Source organism: Rhinatrema bivittatum, chromosome 18, assembly GCF_901001135.1.
Source record: "Rhinatrema bivittatum chromosome 18, aRhiBiv1.1, whole genome shotgun sequence".
Lineage (NCBI taxonomy): Eukaryota > Metazoa > Chordata > Amphibia > Gymnophiona > Rhinatrematidae > Rhinatrema > Rhinatrema bivittatum.
In genome coordinates, this window is record NC_042632.1 from 10,381,977 (window position 1) to 10,408,487 (window position 26,511).

Sequence of the window (26,511 nt, forward strand, 5' to 3'; positions counted from 1 at the left end):
GACTTAACAGGGGATTGAAGACCTTCCTCCGTTCTTTGTAGGAAGCCGCCAAGATGATTGGTCTTCACTCTTGCCCTGGGCGGAGTTTTCTCACAACTCTCACATCCATTCAGCTACGGGTCATCTCCATTTCTAGTCGTCGACGGAACGCATCCTAAACCTCCACTGCCACTACCTCTGTCTGTGCCTTCTCCCACAGCCCAACTCACGGTGGACCAGATGCAAAGCCTATGAGAGACTACCAACGCCAACTTGATGAAAGCTGCTGACAAAACACCAGCCAACCACAGCTGATAGACACCCTCCGTCCAGCCGGGGATCGGGTTTGGCATAGCACCCACCACATCCGCTTATGGGTCCCCTCTATGCGGCTGGCACCCAGATACTTGGCCCCTTCTCTATTTCCGAACACCTTAGTCCAGTGACCTATCGTCTAAGACTACCCTCCAGCCTCCGGATACACAATTCCTTCCACGTGTCCTTGTTAAAACTTTGGTGCTATCTTCCTATCATACCATGCCACCCAAACCCCCAGAGGTGATTTCGGACGACGATCCAGTCTACCAGGTCCAGGAGATCCTAGATATTCGACGACACCATAGACGTTGGGAGTATTTGATTGCTTGGGAAGGGTTCGGTGCTGAGGAAAACTCATAGGAACCCTCCTCTAACATCTTGGACAAATCCTTACTTCAGCACTTCCATTGGACACATCCTGGCAAGCCTGGTCCTTCTAAGAGGGGGTGTAAGAGGGGGGTACTGTTGCAGCAGCTGACTGCAACCGGGGCAGCCTCCCCTACCTCCGTTGATTCTTCAGCACAGCAGCTCTGCCTCTGCAGCAGGCCACGCATGCCTAATAATGCGTTTCAGGCAGCATCCTTCTAGCCAGCATTGGGCCTCCTCTGACGCGCATGCGGGAGGGCCCCGCCTCTTAAGGGATCCATGTTGGGAGAGACTGCCCGGTCCCAGAAGATGACATCATCTCCAGAGGGGTATTTAAACCTCACAGCCGCTCTCCTTCAGTGCCTTTGCAGCAGATCTCTTCTGTTGCTCTCGGGCTGGTCTGCCTTGTGCTGCCTTCCGTGCCTTGGTGCTACTGTGTTCCTGTCTCTTCGTGTTCCTGCCCTTGTCTTCAGACTCATTCCTTGGCTTGACCCCCTGATTCGACCTCAGCTCGTCTCTTCAACTTGTCCCTATCGCTGCCTTCCTTGGACCTTTTGCCTGGACTTCGATTCGTCTCTCTCTTCGCTGCCTGCCTTGGACCTTCTTGCCTGGACTGACTTCGATTCGTCCTCTTCGCTGCATGCCCCGGATCATCTGCCTGGACTCCATTCTGTCTCTTCATGCAGGTTAGTTCCTATCTCACTGGATGAATGCCCTGAGTACCCCCCCCGCTCCTTAGGGGCTTGTCAGTGTTCATAGGCTATCCGCTCCTCGAGGGCCGTCCTGCCTGATCTCTGGGACCGGTCCTCGTGAGGATGTCCTGTGGTGATCTTCACCCTCACGTCCGGCTCAAGGGTCCCACATCCCTCAACAGGATAGGTACCTGCTGTGGATATGCACCTTGTAGGTGCCACTTCTTTCACCTGCTTCATTGCCTCTGCTGGATACTGAATGAATATCTACTCCTTCACCAAGATTTTGCCATGTGGACACTGACTCTTTCTGACAGTGAGAACCAGATGGGAAAAAAACAAGTTCTCAAACAAAAAGGAAGTTCCAAAATGAATCTTCTCTACCCTCAAAGGATAAATCAATTAGAAAATCTCTCTGATCTCCAAGAATCCATGACCCATGGAGTTGGGGCCTAGGGTTTCTCTAAGAAAAAGGGAACAGAAAAGAAACACTCCTCTCCTTTAGACTTACAGCATAAAAATCCACAACTTCTCTAAGGGTCTCTGTCTGGTATAGACACAGGTAACAACCATTGCAGCAGCCGCATATTGGGGTGCTTAGGCATAGTTAGTATCGGCCTCACACCTTCTGCAAGTGCATAGCCCTTCTACAAGGCCATAGGGATCCCAGCGGGACCTTCACTCAATTATGGACAAATTTTCAGAGGCCTACAAGCACAGAATTGGGGAGATACATGCGTGGATTTTCGGAGGCCTGCAGCCACGCGCATATCTCCCGGTATGCACATTGGAAGGGCTAAAAGAAAAAGGAGTGGGCCGGGGAGGTGGGGGTCTGAGCATGGCAGGGCATGGACAGGCTGGGACAGTGCCATTAAGGTACTGTCCTGCTGAAGCTCACGCCAGAAACGATGGACTTGCGCAACTTTCTGCTGCTCCAGAATACGGGTATGAAAAAACATTTTGGTTAGCGGGGTTTTAGGGGTTGGCGCTAGTTGAGTAAAAGGGAGGCAGGTTAGGTAGAGGGTTTAGGAAGTCTGCTTCTTTACTGGAGTGGACTGGGAGGGAACTGGGATTCAGGCCTATCTCGTCACCACGTGCATCTACCAAACTTCCCCCACTTACGCGTATGAGAGGGCATTCACGTGCACATCCGTGCGCCGACATAAAATCGTGCGCGCGGGTAGAGGATTTTATAACGTGCGCGTTGACGTGCGCATGTTATAAAATTGGCATATCCATGTGCATGCACCGACTACTACACACACATGGACACCCGTATAGAGGTTTGAAAATCTACATTTTAGCGCTTAGGCTTTCTTAGATATTAAGAACATAAGAAGTTGCCATATTCAGTCAGACTGAGGATCTATCAATCCCAGTATCCTGTTTCCAACAGTGGCTATTCCAGGTCACAAATATCTGGCAGGATCCCATGCTGTTAATGCCCAGGGATAAATACAGTAGTTGTTTTTCCCTGTCTATCTGGTTAATAATAGTTTATGGCCATCTCCTCCAAGAATTTCTCCAAACCTTTTTTAAACCCAGCTACACTAGCTGGCTTTACATCCGCCAGCAATGAATTTCGTTGAGTGAAAAATAATTTTTTCCAATTTGTTTTAACTTCATAAAGTGTCCCTAGTTTTTCTATTTTTTGAAAGAGTAAATAATGATTTTGATTTATCCATTGTATTCCACTCATTTTATAGATCTGTATCCTATCTTCTCTTAGCTGTGTCTTCTCCAAGCTGAACAGCTCCTACCTCTTTAGCCTTTCCTCATAGGGGAGCTGTTCCATCGACTTTATCATTTTGATCGCCCTTCTCTGTACCTTTTCCAGTTCAGATCCTAGAAGGGGTAGCTATGTTAGTCTGGTGCAGCAAAAATGACACGAGGTGCGTGGCAGTTTATAGAGAAATCAACTTTTGAGGACAGAGTCCAACTCTTCAGATGCATCTCCATGGAGCTGTCATACCTTTTGTCTTAATTTTTATATTCCTCATCAAATCAGGCTGTTTTAGATGTGTTTTCTTTGGTCCATTTTTAAAATTTCGGTTTAATTCTAAACAATTAGGAGGCCGATATTCAAAGGTATTTAGCTGGCTAATGTGCAAATTATCCCCACACTTATCCAGATAATATTTATCCACATAAGTCATTATCTGGATAAAATGTATCCAAATAAGTAAAGGGTGTTTGGGGGGGTCATTTCAGAGAGGGTTTCAGTTGGCTGAATTACATATCTGGCTAACTGATATTTGGAGACAGCTGAGAGCTGGTTTAAAGTTATCAATTTTATATCAATGTCAAAAGAATATAGCTGAGTAAGTAATGACAGGCCTTAAAAAAATGACTCGTGGGCCTAATGGCCCAAATTGGATCCCCATTGTTAAAAAAAGGGTCGTGCCAAGCCCAAATCTCTGTTTATGTGTTCTTAAAAATAAAAGAAGTCTGCCTGGTGGAACTGGCCTCCTCTTTCTCTGTTTCCTCCCCAGATCAAAATCTTTCATGGATGACCCCCCTACTCTTTCTCTCTCCCTCTCTCCCCCCATCATTCCTTTCCCCCACCCGGTAGCTTTAAAAGCTCTCTGGCTGCGCTGGGATTGCATTACCTGCAATCCTGGTGGCTTCCAACATTGCTCTGACAGCAAAGCTGGAATCTCTATCGCCACTTAACCAACTATTGTTTTGAATACAGCCAGATAAGGCTAAAATTATCCAGCCACTCAAGGACAGATAACTTTACCTGATCAGCAATTTTCAAAAGATAGCCAGTTAGGTTTAAAGTTATCTGGCTAAAGGTAACCAGATAACTTTAATCAGGGATATCCAATGGGCCCTGAGGTTCTTTCTGAACCATCATTATTTTGTTGGGAGGAAGATTAAAAGATTCTGGAGAGGGCCACTGAGTGCTGGTATTTGCTTTGATCTATTGATATACAGGATCATGTGGCTCTGGTCTGATAGATAAAGACTGAGGTCCAGGCATTAATCTCTTTGATGTCTAGGTCTGCTATGGCACAATAAATATTAACACTGGGGCTGATACTCAGCTGCGGAGCGGCTAGTTCAGTTAGCTGGATACGCCTACCCAGCCGGATAAGTATATCCGGCTAACTTTAGGACAGCCCTACAGTGCCACCAGAATTAGCCGCATAAATTAACTCATTCTAGCCGCATAACTCATTATGGGCCGGATTTTTAAACATACGAGCGCAGGGTACATTTGTGCGCACTACCCGGTGCGCACAAATATAGGCCCGATTTTATAACATGCGCATGCAGCTGTGTGCATGTTATAAAATCTGGGGTTGGCACACGCAAGGGGGTGCACACCGAGCCCTAGGGGAACCCCAATGGCTTTCCCTGTTCCCTCCGAGGCCGCTCCGGGTTACGTGCGTAACCCTTTTAAAATCTGCCCCTATGTGGCTAGAATGTAGCTACATACAGCAATGAATATCACCATCTAATTGGCTTTTGAATATCTACCTCACTATGTCTTAGGGATGTGCATTCATTTAAAATGAATATAAGAACATAAGAAATTGCCATGCTGGGTCAGACCAAGGGTCCATCAAGCCCAGCATCCTGTTTCCAACAGAGGCCAAAATCAGGCCACAAGAACCTGGCAATTACCCAAACACCAAGAAGATCCCATGCTACTGATGCAATTAATAGCAGTGGCTATTCCCTAAGTAAACTTAATTAATAGCAGTTAATGGACTTCTCCTCCAAGAACTTATCCAAACCTTTTTTGGACCCAGGGAAAAACAAGCAAGCCGATTCTGTAAAGTGCATGGGAAAATGGGTGCTCAGTGTTGAGAACCAGTTCTCCCAATGCACGCACAGCCACCTCTCCTGGGCGCGCAATCCTGTATTTAAATGAGGGGTTGTGCTTAAAAGGAGGCGCTAGCGACAATAGCACATCCCTAGCTCCTCTTTAGCAATGGAAGTCCAGGACAGGTGGCTGTCAGTGTGTTCAGAAAACTGGTGCTCAATTTTATGAGTGTCCATTTTCCAAACTTGCTGACAGCCACGGGTTAGGAAGATGGATGCTCATAAAACTGAGCATCTGTTTTCCTAACCTGACCCGCCAGCACTTTTAAAAACATTTTTTAAAATTTTTTTTACCTTTTGGTTCCTCCAACTTAATATCGCTACGATATTAAGTTGGAGGTTGTACAGAAAAGCAGTATTTTCTGCTTTTCTGTACACGTTTTCCGGCAGGCATTAATTTCTGAGCATAAAATGTGCGGATCGGCCGCACATCTTTTTTTCAATATCCCAGGCAAATGACTAATAGCTTTATCAACATGCATTTGCATGCGATGACCACTATTAGTTTCAGCGGGGGTGGACGTGCATCCAACAGTGGGTTAAACAGTGCGCTCTGCTGAGCACACTTTACAGTATCGGTCTGAAGGTGAGTTAGACTGCAGGATGAGAAGAAAAGGGAAAGAGGCTGGAGGGAAGAGATGGAGGAGGGACCAAGTATACTAAGCAATGACAAAAAAGGCAAAACCAAAATGTGAGAAAAATAAGGGGAAAACAACATTAGTCTTAAAACAAAAAAAGAAGAGCAATTTAAACAAAATCTAAAAATAAAAAGGCAAAATAAAAATGGATTTTAGGTTATAGAATCTTTGAAATTTTTTGCATAATGATAAGGTCCTTGATTATCCTACATTGCAATGGTTAACACTGACACCAAAAATAATCCAAACTTCCTTATTTATTCTGTCAAAATGTATTTTAGTTTGCATGTAAAATAATTTGTTTCATTTTCAGGCGTAACGACTGTGCTTGCCATGACCACTCTCATGATGGGCTCCCGTACCTCCCTGCCTACCAGCAACTGCTTCATAAAAGCTCTCGACGTCTTCCTCGGTATCTGCTTTACTTTCATTTTCGGTGCTCTCCTAGAATATGCAGCCGTGCACTACTGCCAGGAGCAACATTCCAGCACCAAGAAAGACAGCAAGGTATATGTGAAACTATGAGAAGGAATACTCTAGCTTAAGTGCTGATTGCATGCTAAAGCAACAACTACAGAACAGATAGAAGATAAGCAGCAGCAGGGGAAGCCTCTCTCTCTCTGTCACACACACACAGACCCCCTACAGAACAAGCAGAGTACAGGCTGCAACAGTGCAAGCTTCACACATACACACACACAGTCACAACCCCCCCCCCCACACACACACACACACACAGACACACACACACACACACACATCCAGAACAGGCAGAGTACAGGCAGCAACAGTGCAAGCTTTACACATACACACACACACAGAGTCACCTCCCCCCCCCACACACACACACACAGAACAGGCAGAGCACAGGCAGCAGTGCAAGCTACACACACACACTATCCCCCCACAGAATAGGTATACAGGCAACAGTAGTGCAAGCTTCACAAACATGCACACACTGTTCCACATAGAGCAGGTAGAACATAGGCAACAGCAGTGCACACACTCATACACATACACACACACACTGTCCCACCAAGGAACAGGTTAAACAAAACCAGCAGCAGTGAAAATTTCACACACACACACACACACACACACTCACATATCTATAACACAAACACAGTTCCCCCCTCCCACACACACACACACACATAATACAGGTAGAGCAGTTCAAACTTAAAATACATACACACACACACACACACACACACACAGTCTCCCCACAGAACAAGTAGAGGATAGGCAACAGCAGTACAAGCTTCACACACACATACACACTGTCCCCGTCCTGTCCCCCCCCCCCCACCCCCACCAACACCACAGAATAGATAGAACACAGGCAGCAGCAGTGCAAACTTTACACCCTCATATACTCACACACACACGTCACACACTCACTCACTCACACACAAACACACACATATACAGTGTCCCTCCACAGAACAGGCGGAGCACAGGCAGCAGCAGTGCAAGTTTCACACATTCACTGCAGGTACCATCTTTCAATCATAAAAATTCTGAACACAAGGATGCACAGAGTAAAACTTTCAATGATGGTGTCCTTCCACTTCCACACAGGACTATTACTCTTTCCCTACCCCCATTTTGGAAAACATGTGTTTGTTTAAAGGGGAAAAATATTAGTCATTTATCAGGTCACACATATTTTATAACTCACTGTAAACATAGTGATTTAAAAAAATATTCTTTGCTCTGGATGGGTGACTTCTATGTATAAAGCTTCCAAATTGTATGCAAATGCATAACATCTTCTGAAGAAAATGTTTTACAACATTTATTTGTAAACGTGCACAGCCTTGTATATTTTTCCCATTCTGCAGTCTAAAAGAAAACCTCAAAGTGTTTGAATATCCTCTGTGGCATCATTAGGAGGAAACAGTTTGACATTACAAAGACACTGTCAATAACGTTTCCTGTGACATACAATTTCTCATATATATAGCCTTGCCACAACAAAATATTAACTATGCATATATGATAAACTATTTTTGGACCTCATATTTTAGGCTAAAGAGACAGGGGCAGGATGGAGGCAGTCCAGAGAAAGGCGACCAAAATGGTGGGGCGTCTCCATCAAATGGCTTATGAGGAGAGGCTGAAAAGCCTGGAGGAGAGGAGGTGCAGGAGAGATATTGTTGCGATCCCCCCTGCTGCTGCGCTACAGGAGGTCTCTTACCTTCCTCCGGAGGCCGCTCTGAAGCCTGGGCCTCGCCTGTGTTCCATCCGGGACTTGCTCCAGGGCCTGAGAGGCCTAGCTGTGCCTGTGGCTTGCTTGCCAGCGTTTGGACTTCCTGTTTGGCGACGCCCTTCTCCTAGGGGCTGGCCCGCAGCTCTCCACCTGACTTATAGGACCAGCGGTGGGCGGTCCTGGCAAGCTCCTCCCAGGGAGTTGCCTTCTACCTCCAGTACTTAAGGACTTTCTGTTCACTTGCAAAGGGCCTGCGGATCAGGTCCTACAGTCGTCTGTAACCTTGCTGATCCAGGTCTTCCGTGATCACATATGCTTTGATGGATCCCTGTCCAGTGTCTCTGCCTAGATGTTTGTTCCTGTGCCTGCCAGCCGTAAGGACTTCGGATGTGAGTATCCCAGCATCGGAGTTCCTGTTCGCCTGGAGTTTCCCTGCACCCTCCTTCTCAGCGTGGTCCGCGACCAGCCTTCCTGGGCTGTGTAGGGCGCGTCTGGGACAGGGTGGTCCGCGACTCAGTTCCACGGGTGGGCTGAGTAGGGCGCCCTGATGGACAGTGCCATGTTTCTGTCCAGCCTTGTCTACAGTGTCTGCTTCAGCCCTTGCCCGGATGTCTTCCTGTCTCTGCCTTGACCTACGTCCTCGTCTGGTTCCTGAGCCTTCTGTCCTGTTGGGCCCTGGAGTGGCCAACAGGAGGGATTCGTCCCACGGGCTCTTGAGCTTCTGCCAGCCGAGGGGGCTTCGGATGTGAGTATCCCAGCATCGGAGTTCCTGCTCGCCTGGATCTTTCCTGTGTCTCGCTTCAGCCCTTGTCCTGATGTCTCCGTCTTGCTTCAGCCTGCTTCTGCCCCGTCTGATGTCTTCTGTTTAAGGACTCTGTCTGCCCTCACCTCTGTCCGGCCTGCTGCCCATTGCCGTTCCCTGCGGCAGGTCCGAAAGGGCCGGGAACAGTCGGAGGACCGTTCATTAGTCAACTTCCCCGTGTTGGCTACCATGGGCATGCAGGTCCGGCTGAGGGTCGGACTCCCTGCATCTGTTCCTGCCTGCCTGGCTCACCATGCCTGCTCAGCTCACCTCCCACGGTGTGGCTTGGGGCTCCTCCTTGAGTCCTGCCGTGGCCCAAGGGCTCACCACCACCCGCTTACGATGACCGCGCCCGCGCACGCTCGTAACAGATATGAAATGATACAGACCTTCAGATAAAGATAGCTGAAAGATTTGAATGATGCACAATCAACGACAAACCTTTTCCGTTGGAAAGAAATCAGTAGAGCTAGGGGTCACGAAATGAAACTCCAGGGAGGACGACTCAGAACCAACATCAGGAAATATTTCTTCATGGAGAGGGAGGTGAATGCCTGGAATGCCCTTCCGGAGGATGTGGTGAAGACAAAAACAGTGAAAGATTTCAAAGGGTCATGGGACAAACACTGTGGATCCCTAAAGGCTAGAGGATGGAAATGAAGAAAAGAGTGCATGGGGTAACTTGCTGGTGTGGCGGTTACTTCCCTTAACAAATAAGCCACAACTCCATTATTGCTCTCTGCTTCAAAGAAAGGAAGAAAGGAGGAAAAATAAACATAGGCGTAACTTACTGTTGCAGCTGTTACTAGGGGTGTGCATTCGTATTGAACATAAATGTAAAACGCTACTTTTTTTTTTTTTTTTAACTTAAAAAAGTGATAAGACATAAACGATCGGATTTCCAACGTATTCAACATAGCTATGTTGAATAAGTTGGAAATCGCGATTGTTGATCCAAAATAAAAATTTAAACCCCTCACCTTCCTTAATCCCCCCCCAAAGACTTACCACAACTCCCTGGTGATCCAGCAAGGAGTGATTCCCCGCGGGGAATCACTCCTTGCTGGATCACCTTTTGGCCAGCTTGGGGGTGTCAGCACCCCCAAGCTGGCCAAAAGTTCCTTTTGGGCCGAACGAGGATCCCGGAAGCGACCCCGCGGGGAATCACGTGACGTCGGCGCCACGTCGCAGTGACGCGGCGTCACGTGATTCCTCGCGCGTTCCCTCCGGCACCCTCGTTCGGCCCAAAAGGAACTTTTGGCCAGCTTGGGGGTGTCAGGAGGCCCCCCCAAGCTGGCCAAAAGTTCCTTTTGGGCCGAACGAGCGTTCCGGCGCGAACCCGCGGGGAATCACGTGATGCCGCGTCACTCTGATGTGACGCCGACGTCACGTGCTCCTTGCAAAGTTGGTCAGAAATGGCGTCCTGATCCCGATGGACCACCAGGGAGTTGTGGTAAGTCTTGGGGGGGGGGGGATTAAGGAGGGTGAGGGGTTTAAATTTTTATTTGCACATATGGACATATACTCATTCTGTTTATGTCCATATTGACCGCAAATGGGACCCCCTTTGGACATATGGACATATGAACTTAAACTTTTGCTCTGCACATCCCTAGCTGTTACTGCCCTTAACCAATAAGCCTGAAACTCTTGATGCAACTCCAACATTACTCTCAACTCCAAAATTACTCTTTTCTTCTATGGCAGAAGGTAACAGGGAATTGGACTCTAACAGCAACCAACAAGGGCCCTGACTTTGACAGCCTGGGAAACTGATAAGAATGGGGGACATGTATGACTCAACAGAAACTACCATAATCTTGCTGGGCAGACTGGATGGACGTTGGTCCTTTTCTGCCGTCATTTCTACATAAGAACATGCCATACTTGGTCAGACCGAGGGTCCATCAAGCCCAGGATCCTGTTTCCAACAGTGGCCAATCCAAGTCACAAGTACCCAAACATTAGATAGATCACAAGCTAATATTGCTTATTAATTAATAGCAATTTATGGATTTTTCCTCTAGGAACTTATCCAAACCTTTTTTAAACCCAGTTATACTAACTGCTGTAACCACATCCTCTGGCAATGAACTCCAGAGCTTAACTATGCGCTGAGTGAAAAAGAATTTTCTTTGATTTGTTTTAAATGAGTTACTTGCAAACTTCATGGAGTGCCCCCTGGTCCTATTATCTGAGAGAGTAAATAACAGATTTACATTAAATTGTTCAAGTCCTTTCATTATTTTATATACTTCTATCATATCTCCCATCAGTCGTCTCTTCTCCAAACTGAACAGCTTTAACCTCTTTAGCCTTTCCTCCTAGAGCAGCCGTTCCATGCCCCTTATCATCTTGGTCATTCTTCTCTGCACTTTCTCCAGTGCAGCTATATCCTTTTTGAGATGTGGTGACCAGAATTATACACAGTATTCAAGGTGCGGTCTCATCATGGAGCAATACAGAGGCATTATGTCATCCTCTGTTTTATTTTCCATTCCCTTCTTAATTCCTAACATTCTGTTTGCTTTTTTGATCACCACAGCACACTGGGCCGATGATTTCAATGTATTATCCACTATGATGCCTAGATCTCTTTCCTGGGTGGTAACTCCCAAGATAGAACCTAATAGCAAGGGTTCTTTTTCCTTATATGCATCACTTTACACTTGTCCACATTAAATTTCATCTGCCATTTGGAAGCCCAATATTCGTCTCGCAAGATCCTCCTGCAATTCATCACAATTTGCTTGAGGTTTAATTACTCTGCATAATTTTGTATCATCCGCAAATTTGATCACCTAACTCATTTTACCCCATTCCAGATCGTTTATAAATTTAAAAAGCTCCGGTCCAAGTACAGATCCCTGAGGCACTCCACTGTTTACCTTTTTCCACTGTGAAAACAGACCATTTATCCTACTTTCTGTTTCCTGTCTTCTAACCAACTTGCAATCCACAAAAGATCAGCACTTCCTATCCCATGACTTTTTAGTTTTCTTAGAAGCCTCTCATGCGGGACTTTGTCGAACACCTTGAGAAAATCCAAATACACCACATATACCGATTCATTTTTGTCCACATGTTTATTCACCTGTTCAAAAAAATGTAGATTTGTGAGGCAAGACTGTGTCCCATCAAACCATGTCTAAATGTTTTGTGATTTTATTCTTTATAACAGTTTCCATGATTTTTCCCAGCACTGAAGTAAGGCTCACCGGTCTATAGTTTCCCAGATCACCCCTGGATCCTTTTTAAATGCAGGCACTTTCTCTCTCATACACACATGCAGGGGCTCTCTCTCATGTACACATACTGGCTCTCTTTCTCTCACACACACACACCTCTCAGGCATCCTCCTTTCTTCTGGGCCTTGGCCTTGCCCACTCCTTATTTACTGCTGGAGGGGAGGTGGAAGGAGGTGGCCCTGAAGTGCCAGATGCATCCTTCTGCTGACTCATAGGTCTTTCTTCAGGCCGCAGTTGGTTGGGCTCCATCGCGGCCTGCTGAGACCATCCTCAGGCCATATCGGATTGGGGTCCATTGCAGCCCCGCCGAAACATCCCTCGGGCTGCATAGGGTTGAGCTCCCATCGTGGCCCCACTGAGACCTCTCTCAGGCCATGTCTGATTATGCTCTGTCACAGCCCCACCAAAGATCTTGTTTTGTGACAAGCCCTCTCAGCTGAGATGAAGACCACATGACCAATATGACCGGACCACGAAGGAATGCCCAATTCCCTGACTGGCCAATCCACCCCTGCTTCTCATATAGCAGCAGCTGTGGTGGCAACAAGTGATTGGCTGCACCATTCCAGGAGGGAAGAAAAACATAGAAACATAGAAATGACGGCAGAAGAAGACCAAACGGCCCATCCAGTCTGCCCAGCAAGCTTCACACATTTTTTCTCATACTTATCTGTTTCTCTTAGCTCTTTGGTTCTATTTCCCTTCCACCCCCACCATTAATGTAGTGTTGGAGCTGCATCTAACTCACTCTTCCCTATACTTTTCATTTGTTGCTTGTTTTTCGATTGTTATTTGTAAGGACCCTGCCCTAATATTATTGTTTTAATGTGAACCGATACGATGTGCAAACGGCTATCGGTATAAAAGAGATTTTAAATAAATAAATAAAATAAAATATCTAGCTTAATTAGTTAAGGGTAGTAACCGCCGCAATGAGCAAGCTACACCCATGCTTATTTGTTTACCCAGACTATGTAATTCAGTCCTTGTTGGTTGTTGTCTGTATATAGATCCACTTTTCTTCATTCCTCCTGCCGTTGAAGCAGAGAGTTATGCTGGATATGCATTAAAAGTGAAGTATCAGACCTTCTCCCCTGCCGTTGAAGCAGACAGCTTTGCTGGAAATGGAGATCAGTTAAAGTGCACGCTGCAGGTTGTAGTCAGAGCGGGACTACTCCGAAGATGGAATTCCAGACAATTTCCAGTTTTTCAACATTGTCTCTGGCTTACAGACACAAATGCCTACATCCAGACAGTCTGGAAAATATCTGGATAGTTGGCAACCCTAACTCACACACACACACACACACACACAACACACACACTGAAAAACACAGGCAGCAGCAGTGCAGACTCCATATACACTTTCACACAAGCACACCCATACACAGACGCACACACTGTCCCATAACAGAAGAAGTAGAACACAAGCAACATCAGTGTAAGCTTTACACACACATACACACACACACACACACAGTGTCTCATCAAAGAACAGGCAGAGCACAGGCAGCGGCAGCAGTGCAAACTTCATGTACATACATACACACACATACACACACACACACACTGTCCCTGTTACGGCTCCGGGCCGTGCCCTGGGTCCCCCACCTACCTCAAGGCCAGCCCGGGTCACCGCGGTCCCGATTCGGCCTATCCAGGCCTCTGCCACGGCTCTCCCTCCTCGAGGGAGATGCCGGCGTTCTTTCGCGGCTGGCCCCGCCCCTAGGCGCTCGTGCGCAGGAGCTGGGGATTTAAAAGGGCCAGCGTGGGAAACCATAGGACTGCCTCCAGATGATGTCAGATGCTCAGTCCTACTTAAGTCCTGCAGCCAGACTCCTTCCTTGCCTTGCAATGAGGTTCCTCAGGCTTCTGTGTCTCTAGTTGCTGCGTTGGACTTTGCTTCGCCTCTGCAGACTCTTGACTCCTGGCTTCTGACCCTGCTTCGTCTCCTGACATTGTCTTCTGCCTCCACTCCTGGTTTTGGTTCATCCTCTGACTTCTGGCTTTCGACCCAGCTCCATTCCATGACTCTGTCTTCAGCTTTCATCCCTGGCTCTGGTTTGGATCTCTGACTTCTGGCTTCTGACCTGGCTTCACTCTTGGACGCTGACTTCGGCTTCTTCCATCATCTCAGGAATCTGGTACTTGCTGGCCCAGAGGATTCTCCTAAGTCCCAGCGGCTCGGGCTCTCACAGGCTCCTCCTGGGGGAACCGCGGGCTTCCGAGTGTGAAGACTCTTCATCTACCTGTGCCCAGCCGTCCTCCGTCCATCTCTTCGGCTGCAGCCTGGATCCTTGGTTGCATAGGGTCTCACCTAAGTCCAAGAGGTCCGGGTCCCTATTGGCTCCTCCTGGGGGGACCTCGGACTTCCAGTGGGGAAGCCTCTCCGAGTCTCTTCCATGCCGACTCCTGGCTGTGACTCTCGCTGTGGGCCTCCACAGCATACCATCCACTGTCTCAGCCGGCCCAAGGGTCCACGATCATAACAGTCCCACCACAGAACAGGTTATATTCTCATCTCCCTAGATATGGTAGCTTTCGATAGAGTCGATCATGCCATTATCCTTCATCATTTACATGACACCGGTATTTCCGGTACCATCTTGCACTGGTTCTCGTTCTTCATTTCGGATTGCCATCAATGAGTAGAGTTTGAAAATAATTGTTCTCACTGGGCAGAAATGTACACTAGTCTACCACAAGGTTCTGCCCTTTCTTTTTCTTTTTTTTTTAATTTATTTATTTATGTTTTATTGAATTTTAACAAATTATATTCAAGAAAATACAAATCTTGATTGAAAACAGAGATACATCATAATAATTGATTCCATCCTATAACATAATGATTCATATAGGGATTTATACTTCTTAAACTATTAGTATCTCAAATCAAAGTCCACAATCAGAGATCACAAGACTTAAACCTAAAGAAAAGAAAATTGTATCTTACAATTTACATCTAAATAGAAAAAGAAGCTTTCATATTGATATTAAGTACATTATTTCCCAAGGCAGACTCTTTATCATACTTTGCATTCACTCGAGAGGAACTACCTGGTAAGGAATTTTTACCAACAAGAAAAGCTGTAAGTTGATTAGGTTGTAGAAAAACATATGATAAGCCTTGGTATTTTAGATTCTGCCCTTTCAGCTATGCTCTTTAATGTATATCTATCTCCTTCATGCAAAGTGTTAGCAGGGCTGTGCAAGGGTTATAAAATATACGCAGATGCAATTGTGTATAAAATATATGCAAATATTGCGTATAAAACATATGCAATTTTTTGTCTGGATCCAGTCTTCTTGGTTTGAGACAGTGGACCTGGTTAATCCTTATGTCCACAATTAAGAGATGGTTATTTTTTCAATAAATTGACTCTTAATCTGACTAAAACACAGTGTATGTTAATCCAATGTTCCCCCCTCTAAGATTCCCTACACCTCAATTTTGATCGATAATACTCCTTTTCCACTTGACTCTTGTATTCATATTTTAAGCGTTGTTATCATTCCTACGCTTTCTTTTCGACCTCACATCAAAAGCAGAATCAATGCAGGTTTCTTTAAATTGCGTGTACTTTGTGGCCTTAAACACCTGCTTGATCCTCCTGATTTCAGGACAGTTGTACAGGCCTCAGTTCTCCCTATGGTGGATTACTGTAATTCTATTCTTTTGGGCCTGCCTGCAGCTACCCTGAAACCCCTACAGTTACTGATTAATGCTGCTCTTGGCTCATTGCCAGCACAAATAGACGAGCCCACATTACCCTTACTCTTATTGAGTTACATTGGCTGCCCATCGCCGAACGTATTAAATATAAGGTTGCTCTAATTACTTTCAAACTGATTACATCTGCCATTTTCCCTTGGGGCAATGCACTTTTTATATCTCTATTGTCCTACTCGGCAGTTACGCTCCTCTCAAATGGGCTTATTAGACATACCCTCACCTCTGCAAACCAGGCTGTGTAATACCAGGGATTGTGCTTTCTCGGTGGTGCCCATTCTCTAGAACTCGTTTCCTATAGCTCTGAGACAGGCGGATAGCGTGAAGACATTCAAAAGTGCTCTAAAAACATACTGTTTAGGCAGGCATTTTATTAGTCCTCCAAGTTTCATCGCACTTTGTTTCTTTATTTGTTATGATTTTACGTCTGATTTTAGGTATTACATTAGCTTTTAGGTTTTAATTTGTTTTGTGTTGTACATATGATTTTATGTATGTTTTTACTATGGGGCGGATTTTAAAAGGGTTAAGCGTGTAATATACGCGCATAACCCTTTTAAACCCCTCCTGCATGCACCGAGCCTATTTTGCATAGGCTCGGTGACGAGCAAGCCCCGGGACGCGCGAATGTCCCGAGGCTTGAAAAAAGAGATGGGGCAGGGGCGGTCCAGGGCGGAAGCATCGCCAGAGGCCTCCGAAGGCCTGCTAGGCCAGGGGATCGCCCGCCGGCACTCAGCTGACACACGCAACCTACGCCTGTCCAGAGGCAGGCGCAACTTAAATAATAAAGGTGGCGGGGGATTTAGGTAGGGCTGGGGGGCGGGTTAGATAAGGGAAGGGAGGGGAAGGTGGGGGGCAAAAGGAAAGTTCCCTCCTCGGAGGGAATAGGGAAAGATATCGGGGGCTCCCATAGGACGGCGCATGCAAGGTGCACAAGGGTGCACCTCCTTGTGCCCTGACCCCGGATTTTATAATATGCACATGGCTGAGCGCATATGTTATAAAATTGGGCGTAGATATGTGCACGCCGGGTTGTGTGCACAAATCTACGCCCGTGCGTAGGTTCGAAAATCTGGCCCTATATGTTTTGTATTGTGTATATGGTTTTATGCATGTTTTAGGTTCTCTCTATAGATCCTCTGTACATCGCCTAGTATATGGGCGATAAATACATTTTAAATAAAGATAAAGGTACAGCACAGGCAGCTGTGCAAGCCACACACTGTCCTATCGCAGAGCAGGTACAGCTAGGGTTGCCAACTGTCCGGATTTTCTCCGACAGTACAGAATTTAAAGGCAGTGTATGAAAGCCAGATGGAGGGCTGAAATATACGGAAATTGTCTGGATTTTCAGAGCTGACCATAGGCTGTCGGCAACTGATGACGTTGTTCAGACTCCGGCAACTGTAAGGGAGGAAGCAGCCCAAGCTGCAAGGGCATGATCCTTCCGTTCTTCAGAAGCAGGAAGGGTAAATGAGGTATCACATCAGCACTGCCAGGGTGAGCTGCGTTAAGGAAATCATGCGCCATCCCACTGCCACCAGTGAGGCTGTGCAACAGAAAGAGGCCAGAAGGGGCTGTCAGCATTTTCTCCTTCCCACCCATGGTGCAGTAGAAAGAAGCCCGTGGGGGCCATTGATATTTTCTTCCTCCTGTCCATGGCACACTTGAAGAAATAGGGTCAATGATATTACTTGTGCAGAAATCCATTAATGATTTAGCGATTAAAGTTCAAGATGCTTTAAATCAGCATAAAGAAACTCAGAAGAAAATAGAGAAATTGGAAATAAAAGTGAAAACATCAGAAGATAAGATGGAGGAACTTGAGAAAGTTCAATTATATTTGATCAAGTCTGAAAAGATCTGAACAGACAACTTAGAACTAATAGAAAATCAAATGAGAAATTTGAACCTTAGGGTTTTAAATTTCCCAAAAGTTAACCTTATTTCTCCAACTGATCTATTTAAAAGTTATCTGTTAAAAGTATTGAAGTTTCCAGAAACTGCTATTCCTGTTTTATCTAGGGTATATTATTTGCCACAAAGTCTAGGAGAGAGAGAAAAGCAGTTAACTGAGGGACAAGCAGAGACAGAATTAAATTTGTCTGATTTATTAGAGAAGTCTATTGAAACTAGTGTCTCCACGAGGGCTACCTTAATTGTCCAGTTTGTATTTCTTTCAGAGCGCGATGCAGTGTTAAGGCTTTACTTTAGGAATCAAAAATCTAATTTTTATGGGCAGACTTTAAGAATTTTTCCTGACATTGCCCGCTCAACACAGCTTAGGCGGAGAAAATGTATTTCAATGAGAACCGAGGCTGTGGAGAGGGGTGCAAAATTTATTTTGAGATTTCCATGTTGTTGCCTGATTCTATATCGGAATATAAGATATATTTTTAATCAACCGGAACAATTAAGACAATACCTGGACTCTCATTCCTAAAGAAAAACCTTTAGAATAGGGTTCCAATATGGATAGAATGAAGTATGATAATGTGTTTTCCTCAGTTCTTATATTATCCTCAGTTCGCTGCTTAGAAATATTGTTGAGTGAGGTCTCAAATTTCCTTGTATTGTAATACAAGTTTACAGAAGGAATTTTCCTTCTGGATGATTCATTTTTTGTAACTATGGAAATGCTCTAAATAAAAAAAAAAAAAAAGAAAGAGGCCAGAAGGGGCTGTCGGCATTTTCTCCTTCCCACCCATGGTGCAGTAGAAAGAAGACTTTCTACTGCACCATGTACAGGGACTCGACTTTAGATGTCGAGTCCCTGTACACATCGATTCCTCAGAATGAAATGATGGAGATTGCTTTATTCTATTTTGAATCCAGAATTCGTCCACAACGGATACCATCAGATTTTCTGGAAGCCTTATTACATATTGCACTTACAAAAAATTATTTTGCCTATGAGAATTTTTTTTCAACAAATCTGCGGCACCGCAATGGGTGCCACCATGGCCCCTGATCTTGCCAATTTGTACATGGGTATCTTTGAGGAGAAGTGGATAAATGACAAACAACCTTTTTTTCAGAACATCTTTACATGGAAAAGATATATAGATGACATTCTGATTTTATGGCGAGGGACCCAAGAAACATTTCAAGATTTTTTGATTTGGTTGAATTTATGCAACACCAGTCTTCATTTTACAGCTTCTTTCAATACAGAGGTTATTACTTTTCTGGATATTACTATCACAAAGACCCCAAGGGGTTTTACAACCTCAGTTTATCGAAAACCGATCAGTAGCAACACTTTCCTACATTTTAGTAGTGCACATCCGCGAAATTTGAAAGAAAATTTACCTACTGGACAATTTTTTAGAATCCGCCGTCTCTGCTCCTCTCTAAATGATTTTAAAGCTCAAGCTAAGATTTTGAACGATCGGTTTGTGAAGAGAGGATACCCTAGAAAGTGTTTAAGACTTTCCTGCGAGCTAAATAAACCAATAGAGACTGGCTATTTCTACCAAGAGAACAAACAATTGAAGATCTGGTTACATGTGTGGTCCCTTTCTCTTCAATGGCATCAGTATTCAAACAATTGGTACATCAGCATTGGCATTTATTACAAGTGCATAAAGAATTTGAAATAAGACCAAGATTTACATACACACGAGGTTCAAATTTAAAAGATCAACTTGTTCACTCCGATTCAACAATAGCTACATTTAATCAAGGGCTAGGTTCACATACATCATGCAAAACCTGTTCTGTATGCATGAATATGTTAGAGACAACTTGTATTCAATTTGAAAATCTTTCTATTACAGTTCGTTTAAAACAACACACTACATGTAAATCTGCAGGTGTCATATATTTTATTCAATGTCCGTGCAAGCTGATCTATGTGGGCAAGACGATGCGACAACTTCGAACCAGGATTATCGAGCATAGATCCAGTTTAACCACACAGCGTCTGAATGCATCAATTGTATCTCATTGTCTCGACAAGGGACATAGTTTTGATGAATTACAAGTCTGTGTACTTGAACAGATATTGCCCCACTGGCGTGGGGGTGATTTAAATCAGAAACTTCTGCGATCTGAGCAGAGATGGATACACTTTCTTGATACTATCTACCCTAAAGGATTGAATGCAGAAGCGAAATTGAATGTCTTTTTGTGACAGCAAAAAGTTTTTTCTGCAACAGCAAACTTGATACCTACGTCATACTGTGTGATGACGTTTGAAGTCCTGATTGGACACATTCTAGTTAAAAACCCGCGTCTTTTTCAAAGATGGTCTCTGTTCCTCTTGATTAAAGACATTTTGAGATGGCTTCCGTCCTGCTATGAGGTTCGCTGGTTTGCCAATCCCAGATAAGTATTGTTTTATATACATAGATACATATAAGTTTAATAAATAGTTTTTCTTTAAACATAGGAATATACTTAACAGAGAACATGTAAATAAAGAATGAGATTGAATATTGAGCTCCTGATGAAGCAGCGGTTGCTGCGAAACTTCGGCCGTAGGTTGAGCTTTCTCTACATCAATTTTAAAAAAAGATTACTATAAATTATCAGTTAAAAATCATAAAAAATTGAAAACAAAAAGAAAAAATACAAAGACTGCCTGCCGCAGATGATTAGAGGTCCGGGCGGGTCTCCTTTGAATACACAGAGATCACGCTGTCAGGCTTGATGATGCGGCCAAATATTTAAAATAATTAAAATAAAAAACGATTTTGGGGAAGTGGCATTGCAATAAGAAATTTATTAAATATAACATTTCCTTTTGTTGATGCAGTAGAAAGAAGCCCATGGGGGCCATTGATATTTTCTTCCTCCTGCCCATGACACAATAGAAAGAAGCTAGGCAAGGCCATTGGGTTCTCCTCCCTCCTGCCTGCGGTACAATATAAAGAGACCTGGGGGGCATTGGCATCTCCCCACTCATCTGCAGTGTAAAAGCAAGAGGCCTAACCAGGCCTTCAATATCTTTGGCTGCTGAAACAGAGGCCTAGAGTCTGTGTATGTGTGAGAAACAATAAGTGTGAGAGAGCCTGTGTGTGTGTATATATGCGAGAGTATGAGGGAGAGCCAATGAGATTGAGACAGCCTGTGTGTGAGGAAGAGAGCCATTGAATGTGAAAAAGCCTGTGTGTGTAAGGAGGAGAGAGCCAGTGAGTGTGAAGGAGCCTGTGTGTGAGGGAGGGTAAGAGAGCCTGTGAGGGCAAGAGAGGAAGTATGTGTATGAGAGAAAGCGAGAGAATCAGTGAGTGCGAGAGAGCCTTGTTTGTGAGGGAGAGGGTGAGCCATTTATTGTAAGAGTGTTGTATGTATGTGTGAGGGAGGAAAAGCCAGTGAGTGTGAGAGAGCCAATGTGTGTAAAAGGGAGAGAGCTAGAGAGTGTTAGGGAGAGTGAAAAGCCAGTGAATGTGGGAGAGCCTGTGTGGTTTTTGAGTTAGGGAGAGTGAGGGAGCCTATGTGTGTGTTTGTGAGGGAGAGAGAGCCAGTGAATATGAGACAGCCTGTGTGTGGTAAGGGGAAGAAAGCCAGTGCCCAGTGAGTATGAGAGAGCCTGTGTGTAAGGGGGAGAGAGCCAGTGAGTGTGAGATAACCTGCTTGTATGTAAGAGGGAGAGAGAGCCAATGCAAGAGAGCCTGTGTGTGTGTGTGAAAGAGAGAGAGAGAGAGAGAGATGGTGAATGTGAGAGAGCTTGTATATGTGTGAGAGAGAGAGCTAGTGAGAGTGAAAGAGCCTGTGTATGTGTGTGAACGAGGGAGAGAGAGCCGGTGAGAGGGAGCATGTGTGTGTCTCTTGAAGGGAAGGAGGGAGGACTAGTAAGAGTGAGAGCCTGTGAATATGTGAGAGCCAGTAAGAATGAGAGAGCCTGTGTGTGTATATGACAGAGAGAGGGAGAGAGTTTGTGTGTGTGTGGGAGAGAGGAAGAGCTTGTGTGTGTGAGGAAGGGAGAGAATGAATGTGTGTGATAGCCAGTGAGTGTGAGAAAGCCTGTGTGTTTGTATGTGTGAGAGAGAGAATGAATGTGTGTGTGTTAGGGAATTAATCTCCCCCACTAATCCACGACAATCTCAGGGTGACTGGAAATCCAACGTTCCCAGGTAAGGTGAGCAGGGGATATTTTTTGTCCCTCTTTAATTATTGGACTTTATTTGAATTGATATGTCTGCTGTTTGAAATATTTTTTTGTTGTTTGGTAAATTTGTAAAACTTTTAATGAGTTAATTATAGGATGTTATTCTATTCATGAAATGTTTTAAAATATTATTTTTATTAGTATGGTTTCACTGTTATGTTTTATATTTCTTGGTTTTATTGTTGTTTTGTGAGGAATAATGATGTTTCTGTTTTTCCATTCTTGCATTATATGCAGTGTTTGGCTTGTTGCAGTTTCCCATTCATTTTTTATCTATATGTTTCTGTTGATGCATTATAGCCTTTTTTATTCTGTATTTGGTGAGGATCTGTCTGTGTTCTGCGTGTGAGACAAGTGAGATATTCTGCTGATGTGTACTTTTTATATAGCAGGCAGCAGCAGTGCAGACTTCATATACACTTTCACTGAAATGCATCGTGTGCAATTGTAGGTGCAAAAGACAGGTCTTTAGACAATAGGGAAAGCGCTGTCAGACTAAAGACCCGATTAGACAAATTTATAATGGCTGATTCTGATGAGCCTCAGATATTTCCAAAAGTGCCTTGCTGGTGCAATAGCTTCCTAGAGAGGTCTAAGTCCTTGGACTGGAAAATATGCTTTCTTGGTCTAATATTGCAGATTCTTCCAATACAACATCACAGCAACTCTTCGGTAACACTAACCAGGAGAATCTTTTACTGTTCTCTCCAGTGGAGCAAAAGGAATCTTCTCCTCCCTTCAGCTCAGAGAGAAAGCCAGCAGAGGTGCGGCCTCCCCTCTCCCTCTAGTTATCCTGAGAACTTAAAAAGTGTAGTAGAAAGAGCCATGCACAGAAACTCTTCTTGTTACACTCCTTGCAAGAAATGTCCACTTTGGTAAAAAGCCTAAGTCTTACATTTACAAGTCGTAAGTTCCGCTTGACATTTGATATAAAAATCTGAGTTTCCAGAAGTTAGAATCCACTGATTCAGTCAAAGTAATGTGAACAAATGTCATTTCTCTCTGTTTGATAGCTGCTGCTTCTTCTTCCCACCCTCCAAATGCTGACAACCTGTAAAAAACTTTCTTTCTATGTCCCAGAGTCCACCAGAAGAACTGAAAGAAGTTAAAATCACTTCCATCATTGGCAGTTCCCTGCCCAGTTTGAAAAGAAGGAAGAGCCTGAATCAGGCTGAGCATACAACAGAAGACTCCAGCAAGAGCAGCAGTGCCACCAGTGACCTGAGGACCAGTGAAAACACCTTTATGTACATGCTGAAAATAAAATGGAAAATGAGCAAATTCATGGATTACTTCACAGTGGAGAATCCATACAACATTGATCGATACTCGAGGATACTCTTCCCTTTGTCCTTTATGATTGTTAATCTCTTTTACTGGGCTTACTACCTGTACATGTAGTAAAAGGATTGATTCATGGTCTACTCCTTTAAGGAACCCAATGGAAAGAAACCCACAATTGCACACAGCAAGAAGATGCTGAGTTAGTGCATGGGTTTCTTTACTTTTCAGTATTTGAATCATTTATTTCAAGAGGTTTTGGTTGTCTGTTAAGGGTACTGTGGGCTGACCATTATTTTACTGTGCAAATAGTAAATCAAAACAAAATGAATGTCAATGGATACTACACAAGGATTGTTATTCGGTAGGTAAATGGATACTGTGACCAATTTCTCTTACGCGGTAACAGGTGTAATCTTGTTCCAGTTGGAAAAGAAGACTTATCAAAGCTGAGACTTTCCAGTTACTCCAATTACACTTTCAAAAATAAATGAAAAGTTAGAACCCCCCAAAATTTGAAAGAAATAATTCATCAATCTATAATAATGATGAACTGAAAATTATGTAATACTTTCTTTGGGATTTTACACTATTTCCAAAGGGCACACAAAAGAATTTACATCTGGGACTGTCCTCAATACACCTCTCTCTCCTCTCACGTATCCCAAGGAGTGGATTCTTTTTTGGGGGTGAAGGAAGTCCTTCTTGGCCTAGGCGGTGGGGTGCTTTTCCCTCAAGCGAGTGTGTTTCAGTGTCTCTCTGTCTCTGTGGCTGTGATGTGCTGTTGCTGGGACAAACAGGCAGGACACTGCACTGAGTGTTCAAATAAATTGTATTGATTTTTAAAAAAGTTCAATCAAAGTCAATTCAAAAGATGTATATATTTACAAAAGGGTATATTACAAAGTCTCGCGTCCTCTGAATATGTGTCCTGTTAACCCAGGTTCCTGGCATGGAGTTTATCACTTCCTCTTTCAGTGCATAAACTGTCCCAGAGGGTTAGTGAAATCCTAATGTGGGGAATCTCCTGAATCCCATAAAAATCCTACCTGAGTCCCAATGTTCAGCTTCTTTCACCTAGGCTGTGTCCTGGACCTTTGGGTGGAGATCCAGTTGGGGTCTCCAAAATCTTGCTCCTTTTCTTTTCCTGAAGTGACCTTTCTGGTGGAGAGATCTGTTGTAGCACAGGAAAGTGGCTATACCAGCCCAGCTTTCCAGTGAGGAGGGGGTGGATCAAAACTTCCTTATAACTAAAAAGGGAAAACCTTCTTTCAAGCAAAAAAAAAATCTCATTCGGTGGTGATGCTGTTATTGCTCTTGCCTCTTCCCTAACCTGGAAGGGTGACTCTCAGGTCTCCAGCCCCAGTCCTTCAGATTCGGGTAAATGGCCTTCACAAAAAGGTCCAAGGTTTCACACCAGTCAACCCTTAAAAAGTAGCTAAATCTTAAAACAGAGTCAAACCCTTACAGGCAGGGAGTGCACTGCTAGGGATCTCCTCAGCAATCACAAAGGTTTGAGTGGGATAAGTAGGCCTCATTCAACACTAGGGAAAACCAAAATCAGCTCCTTATTTCTAAAAAGCTAAATCAAATAGACCACACGTGTTCCTAAGGCCCCCCCCCCCCCCCCAAGTAAACTGAGATCACCAAAGACAACCTCAAAGGGAGGTGCTGCCAATGAATTGTGTCCCACCTAAGATATTACATGTCCTAATGGTCCATCTAGTGGCCTACCAGGGCGTGGCCACAATTATATAAATGTTTTCTAATTTTTAGTTAGTTTTCATTTTTACATTTTTTTAAATTTCTAGATAGTTTCTTGGATTTAATTTTAATTTATTGCAATATAATTAGGCATGCTCATATCAAGTAGCTCATGACTTTAGAATATATATTTCATATGGTGGGCACCACTTATGCAAAAAGTCAAGGTGATGTCTAATCATTGAATGCCCACCGAGATTTATATAAATCCCAAATAACTGAAGGATGGTATACAATCCAATTCATTAATCAGAGAACAATATTTGTAATTTAAAAAAACAAATTGGCTTTCAAAATCAAATTCAAACGTTATTGCAATGATTGGCATGGGAGTGAGCCCTTTATGCTATGGCGTAGTTGACGCAGCCTTGTTGGTAAACCTATAAGACCTACGCCGACAGTGGCGAATATGCCCTTTAGCAGAACTGTCTGGAGCTCCACTTACACCAGCCACCTCCTCTGCAGCTGGCAGGACTTAGGCAGTCCCTAGGGTGGTGGAATGAATAAGAGTCCAGGGACAAGCTGGGGTCAGGACAAGCAGCAAGCTGATGACATGGAGACAGGTCAAGTGCAAGCGGCATGCAGGCTGTGAAGCAGTGCTAGCAGCATTAGGGTGAATGAGTCGGCTCATGGGACAGCATCATGAGGCGCGAATTATAACAGTTATGTCTTCAACATGAACATAGTGATTGGTAGAATTCCTTTCTTGTTGTCAGAGTTTGAAAAGCTAATCTGGCTATCTCAAGAGGGTATATCCAACATAGATGTACATAGCAAGCATTTGTCCAGTAGTCCTTAAACATACCGTCAAAACAAAAATGAAGTGAAAAAGTGAAATAAATAAATAAATGTTTTACACCATAAGCAGAGTTGCCGTGTGCCTCAATTCTTGGAGAGATATTTTAGGCCAGTTCTGTCTTTCTGACAGCGCCTTCATACTGCATTTTAATAACAGGGTTCCCAGCAATTCCATGTCATAATAAACAGACTGAGCCAGTCCTGGTTTTATCCTATTACAATGCATGGAGATGTGCCACTGCTTTTCTTAAAGAAACCAGAGCTATACATCCATGCTTGCAGTACGGGTGTGACTTATGCCAAGGAATTGTCAGGAACAGCAGGACTACAAATCCTAGAATGAATTGAGATTATAAATTTTGAAGCCAGGGATTGGTGAGAAGTCTTCCTTTAGTAACTGGGTCATTTTGCAGTTCATAGGCTTACAACCTTATCCAAGTCAACTCATAAAATGAAATTCAATCCTTAAGGAGGGATCAGGTAATGACAACTTCATGCCTTTTGTAGACTGTCACAGGTGTGAGTCCTTGGTCTGTGGCATGGGTGACTCAGCCTAGTAGACGGACCTATTAGGCCCATGCCAACTGCAGGTGGACTCGCTCTAAGACTGGAGCTGGAGCTTTACCTGTACCATCCCTATACCCTGCGGGTTGAGTCCTTGGGTTCCATGGCCTGGCAGGTCTTAGACAAAAATCCTATAAGGAGCGGTCTGAGGTTGACAAGCCTCAGGCAGAGGT

The 26,511-nt window shown here is 44.3% G+C and overlaps 1 protein-coding gene across 1 annotated transcript in view; it reads left to right on the forward strand.

Moving 5' to 3' along the window:
• The window catches only part of GABRP (gamma-aminobutyric acid type A receptor pi subunit), a 122,427-nt gene extending 97,165 nt beyond the window's left edge, over positions 1-25,262 (forward strand). Inside the window, exons 9-10 of the mRNA XM_029583948.1 lie at positions 6,141-6,334; positions 23,012-25,262. Of these exons, the coding sequence (XP_029439808.1) occupies positions 6,141-6,334; positions 23,012-23,332 (515 nt within the window). The 3' untranslated portion in view covers positions 23,333-25,262. The remainder of the gene's footprint in view (positions 1-6,140; positions 6,335-23,011) is intronic.
• Positions 25,263-26,511: the final 1,249 nt, after the last annotated feature.